Source organism: Tupaia chinensis, unplaced genomic scaffold (assembly GCF_000334495.1).
Source record: "Tupaia chinensis unplaced genomic scaffold, TupChi_1.0 Scaffold000230_1, whole genome shotgun sequence".
In the NCBI taxonomy this organism is placed as follows: domain Eukaryota; kingdom Metazoa; phylum Chordata; class Mammalia; order Scandentia; family Tupaiidae; genus Tupaia; species Tupaia belangeri.
Window position 1 is genome coordinate 24988 of NW_006159705.1, and position 6261 is coordinate 31248.

The 6261-nt window shown below is 39.8% G+C and overlaps 1 protein-coding gene across 1 annotated transcript; it reads right to left on the reverse strand.

Moving 5' to 3' along the window:
- Window positions 1-5310: 5310 nt before the first annotated feature.
- On the reverse strand, window positions 5311-6261 carry LOC102467730 (olfactory receptor 2AG1). Its single transcript, XM_006148075.1, has one exon. The coding sequence runs from the start codon at window positions 6259-6261 to the stop codon at window positions 5311-5313; it is 951 nt and encodes a 316-aa protein (XP_006148137.1).

Genomic DNA, 6261 nt, shown 5'->3' on the forward strand with positions numbered 1-6261 from the left:
GGAAAGAGGAAGGTAGGGAGATTGAAGACAAAACAGGCATTTATCTTCTAGCCCATGTAACCTGATAAGACAATGAAAACAAGGAGGCATAAAATCATATGGCAGGAAACAAGGAGAGGGTCACTGGTACAGTGGTAACACAACCTGACCCACCCAGGAAGGTCCTGAGGCCTCCCTGTGCATGCTGGGCACACACAAACATGCCCATGATCCAGGCTGGTGAGATTGCAATTAGAACATGAAGATCTGTTGGAGTGCTTGTCTCTCTGTATTTCTCGCTTGTGGAAAATAAATAAACAAATAAACAAAAATAAATAAAAGGGAGAGCATTAAAGAACATTAAAGAGAAAGAATTAAAAAAATATATATATGCTTGTATATGTATACATATTTAATACCCTCAAAGAAATGAAATGATAGAGTATGTCCATAAAATAAAAGATCTCTGTAAGAATTAAAAAATAAATAAAGAAATAGATAAAATAAAATAGATACAGTTGAAGGGGGAACCAAAGAACAAATAAACAACACTGATCACATCCGAACATGTTTCTGGCATATGGAGTCATTAATTTCATCATTGCATGTATTTATCAAACTACTTCGGAACACACATATTCCAGGTACATTTATGAAGCTGGAGGTATAGACATAAAAAATAAAATCTTCATGGTGTTACATTTCTAACATGGCCTTCAATTCTAAATTTAAAACTTTGGGGAATATAAAGAAGTACACTGCTTCATCCACATTGGGGGATGCTTTTTCTTTACTTACCTGTGTGCACAAACTCTTTGTCATAAATAAAGCAAACTAAAATCCTTAGAAACAAATTTAACCAAAGAGGTGAAAGATATCTACAATGAAAAGCATGAAATCCTGATGAAAGATATATAATAAGATACCAATAAAGAAAAAAGGCATCCTAGCTTTATGAATCTGGAAGTTAATTTTTCATGGTGTGTATGTGGTGTTATTTTAGGCAGAGTTTCACTGTGTTACAACCCTTTTGGCTTAACTTCCAAAGTAAGTGAGACCACAGGCATGGTCACCACACTGAACTTTCTAGGGTGAGCTGGAAATTGAACCCAAACCAAGTTTATTTTTTATACTCATGTAGTCTTCCTCAGGGCCAGGAACCTGTATTTTATTTGTTTGTTTGTTTGTTTGTTTCATGAATGAGACACAGAAAGAGAGATTGCCTCTAGTGGTCTTCATACTGTAATCCACCCCCAGCCTTCAGCCAGTCCTAGATCATGGGAAAGTACATGCCCAGCATACTCAGGGAGGTCTCCAACTTGAACCTGGAACTGTTGCCCCAGGTTGCCAAGTAGCCGTATCCATCACATGCTACCATCACCAAGCCTGAAAGAAAGAATTTCGTTAAAATTTCCATACTACTCAGAGTGTTCTCTAGATTCAATATAATTCCTATCAAAATGCCAATGACAGGCGTCCCAGAAAGTCTACTATCTTTCCAACTCTTCTATAAATGTAAATTACTTAAAGAATTATTATCATCATCCTTTTAATCCCATAGGCTGCTCAGAGGGTTATATAGGAGTGTGAAGTAACTTCTCACAGGAATCTGATTCTCCTTCTGAGCCATCAGGGGGCAACAATAGCTCCAGTTACGTATACTGTTGAGTCTGATGGGGTGGTAGCAGGATGCAAGCCGGATGCCCTATCAAATACAGCAAATGCAAGCGGGTGCTGTGGAGCACCCTGTGCTTTGCAGTTCTGGACTGGCCTTTTCTGGTCTCCCTGGTCCACTCTGGCTGATACACAGTTACTCTCTACCTCTGCTGGCCTTTCAATGCAGGCATAAATTGGGGAAAACTGTGCCTTTGTTCATCTTTATAGGCTACCATTGTTCTGTCCAGATCCAACTGCTCCCTACATTCAGTAGCAAAATCAAAAACAAATCATTCAGGACCAACAGTTAGAGTAATGGCTATGTCGCTGGATTTCCATGTAGTTGACCACAGTTCAAGTGCCGGACCTGGTGGCTTAAACTCACACAGGGTGCGTGTGCATGCGTGCCCAGGATCCTGAGAGGAGAATGGAGGAGATCGGATTGTGGCATGGCCACCCCCCTGGGGGATGATTTCTCACTTTCTGTCTCTGTCTTTCTATTGAGCGCACATACTCTATAGCAAAAACCTCTCAAAAAAAAAAAAATAAAAAATAAAAAAGAAGGAGTGATGGAAAGGTTTCTTGATTGCAGTGATTATCAGAATGTATTTGTATCCTTATGTTATGATGCAGGGAAACAAGAAAAATCATTTCAGAAGAAAGGATTTTGCAGCAGCAAAGTTTTGAGATCAGTGAGATCAGAATCCTCAAAGCTACTGGAGGTCAGTCTTTGACAGTTGTAATGAGAGAACAGAGTCTATGTGCAGAAGCAGGTGGGTGGGAAATTGGAAGAGAAGTTACCGGGCTTCCTTTGCATTTGACGTGGAAATATTTTATAGTGCCTTCTGAATCCTTCTGAATGCTTCCTTTTAAGTGAAGTGTGGGAGAAGGCCATCAGCTGAGAATGAAGGCATGAAACAGTAATTTAAAAAAGGAATGAGACTGGGTTTGGGAAGTATAATAGTAAACCATTCTAGAAAGCAAGGCTGAATATTGTATAGTGATATGCTCAATTAGCAATTACTTTATAAGTTGAAAGTGTTCACAAATTACCTGTGAGCCTTTAAGATGTGGATGATAGAATTAAATGTCTTCAAAAGTGTTAAGAGGAGGGAACCAGCAGTTAGCATAATGGCTATGTCGCTGGACTCCCACGTAGTCGACCGCGGTTCGAGTCCCGGACCTGGTGGCTTAAAACTCACGCCGGGCGCATGTGCGTACGTGCCCAAGATCCTGAGAGGAGAATGGAGGAGAAGGGATTGTGGCATGACCATCCCCCATGGGGGGTGATTCCTCCCAAAGCAAAAACAAAAAAAAAAAACAAAAAAAAAAAACTCTCCCCCCCAAAAAAAAGTGTTAAGAGGAGAAAAAAAGCTACAACTGAGTAGACAGATAAAATGTAGCTTAGTAGAACATAATGTGTGATAAAGAAAGTAGAACAATAAATGGAAAAATTAAAGGGTTATTTAAAAATATTACTAAGAGAGTGATAATATTGGGGAAAAAAGTAAAGTCTCATTTTTTTGGAGAAGATTTTTTTTTTTTTTTCGCTATAGGGCGCGTGCGCTCACCAGTCAGACAGAGAGAGACATACAGACAGAAAGTGAGAAATCACCCCCCAGGGGGGATGGTCACACCGCAATCCCTTCTCCTCCATTCTCCTCTCGGGATCTTGGGTATGCACGCACACGTGCCCGGCCTGAGTTTTAAGCCATCGGGTCTGGGATGTGAACCGCGATCACCTATGTGGGAGTCCAGTGACATAGCCATTACACTAACTGCTGGTCCCCAAGTCTCATTATTTTTCACATATCAATATAAATTAGAAATTTATTTAAAAATTTAAATGTAAATTATAAGGTGAGAAAAATTATATGATATTTAAATTATTACCTAAAAATGTAATTAAAAATTATTAATATACAAATATACTGAACTTCACAGCAATAATGTGAAGTAGGTTTTATTATTATCGTCAGTTTACAGCTTATGGAATTGCAGGCTCAAGGTACCAAAAAGTTAAATAGCATGCTCAGAATTATATAAGTGGAAAGCATTGGATTTTAACATCTGCACTCTGACAACTAGCCTTAGACTTAAAATATAATTAATTTGGGAGGGAGGGGAATCACTATGTATTAAGCAGAAAAAGAAAAAGAAAAAGACCTGTCTTTTGGGACCAGCAGTTGGCATAAAGGCTATGTCACTGGACTCCCATGTAGGCGACGGTGGTTTGAGTGCTGGACCCAGTAGCTTAAACTCGCGCTGGGCATGTGTGTGTGAGTGCCCAAGATCCTGAGAGGAGAATGGAGGAGAAGGGATTGCGACGTGGCCATCCCCCCTGGGGGGGATGATTTCTCGCTTTCTTGTCTCTCTGTTTCTCTCTGTCTTTCTGGCGAGCACATGTGCCCTATAGCAAAAACCTCTCTTCTATGTGAACATATCAACTCAATAAAATACATAACTTCATTAAAAATGGAAGGAAATTCATCTAAATATTTGTGAAATTATCTCTGGGTGAGGAGATTTTAGGTAGATTTTGACAGTGTAACACATACTGAATTTTATTTATTAATTTTTAAAAGAAATTCTTTTTTTTAATGTAATAGATAAAATGGAGCTATTTTATTTAAAGAAAAAAATGCTAAATGTGAGAAACAGCAATAGCTGTCCAAAATAATGTTACTCAGGATCAACCATTTTATTTTTTGATTCAAAACTAAACTCACGGCTTTTGTTCATAAGTTTTGTTTCAACTATTTCCAGACCTATAAATAGAGTAGTACAGCATTTTTAAGTTAGTGAGGCAGTAAATTATATTGCCCCTTCCTTCTTTCAGCAACATACACAAACTCACACATCTATACAAGCCAACTGTATGAAACCTTGCAATTGTTGGGACATTTCAAGACAGGATTGGAAAAAGAAACAAGAAAAGAAATGGTATTTTGTTCTGTTTGCATGTTTTTATTATTAATAAGACAGAAGCATAGTTGTTTATCATGCATCTTGCTTATGAAATGCCTTCATTTTCTATTTTACTAATTTCTTCACTATTGAAATATTGAATTAGGCACTATAAAATATTTCCACATCAAATGCAAAACAAACAAACAATAAAACAATAAACAAGAAAAGTCATCTGTGAGAATATCCATAATGGTCAATGCTTAAATTGATAAAAAGAAGTTAACAGAATATCAATATATATACAAACTACTCAGTTGGGACTTTACACAAGACTGTCTATATGATCTTTTCACAAGGAGAGTTAATCTAAAATTCATGCAAATCTGAAGACTTCTTCTCCATTGATATTTGTGACTCACTTAGGACACCCCATTGAAACTCTCAGTTCTCTGGTTCTTACATCAGTCTGATATGGACTCCAAATATTAGAGGTGAAGCCCCAAATAGGTGATATCTCCAGATCCATTAAGGCAAGTGGCAACTTAAGAAAATAGTACATTTAAAAAAAAAAAGTGAGTAGCAATTTAAAATATGGTAGATTATACCTAACAATTACTTCATAGTGAGATGGTTTAAAGAGCATTTGACAAGTACAATTATATTCCTAAACAAGTCTATTGAAAGACTCACTTTGCACGATATTGATTGACAGAAGGAGTCTGACCTTGACGAAAATGAATTTCAGTACGCAGCCATGAGCCCTCCCTAGAAAGTGGAGTGTGCTGGCAACATGTGTTTCCCCAGGACCCTCCTCAAGGCTCCCATGACCTCCTTATTCCTCAGGCTGTAGATCAGAGGGTTCAGGGCTGGAGTGACAATTGTGTAGAAAACAGAGATGACGTTGTCTTGCTTGGGGCTATGGAAGGAACTGGGCAGGACGTACATGAATGTGGCAGCTCCATAGAACATCCCAACCACAGTCAGGTGAGAAGAGCAGGTGACCAGGGCTTTCTTCCTGCCTTCACTCGAGGACATGTGGAGCACCATGAATAGGATTAGTGCATAGGAGACCAGAATAGCAGCAAGAGGAGGTATCAGGAAGGTCACACCCATCACATACACCATGAGCTCGTATCTGGAGGTGTCTGCACAGGCCAACTTCAGTAAGGGTGGGATCTCGCAAAGCAGGTGCCTGATCTTACGGGCTTTGCAGAATGGATAGTGCATGGTATATGCTGTATATGCTAGGGCACTCAGGGATGCCAGGATCCAGGATGTGGCCACCATGAGCCAGCAAACCCTCGGTCTCATGAGGACCATGTAGTTCAAAGGATGACAAATGGCCACATACCTGTCATAGGCCATGAAGGCCAGTAAGAGGTCCTCTGCACCACCCAGAGTCAGTGCCAGGAACATCTGAAGGGCACAGCCTCCAAAGGAAATGGTATTATCTCTGCTTAGAAAATCCACAAGGGCCTTTGGGGTGACAACTGATGTGAACAGGAGATCCATGAGAGAGAGCTGCCCAAGTAGGAGGTACATGGGCACATGGAGCCGGGTATCCATTGTGATGACCAGGAGTAGCAGGCCATTGCTGGTCAGGGCCAACATGTACAGCACTGCGATTGTGGCACAGAACAGCTCAGGATACACACTGTTATTTAGAATCCCCACCAAGATGAAGCCACTTCCTGAGGTGGAGTTCCAGAGCTCCAT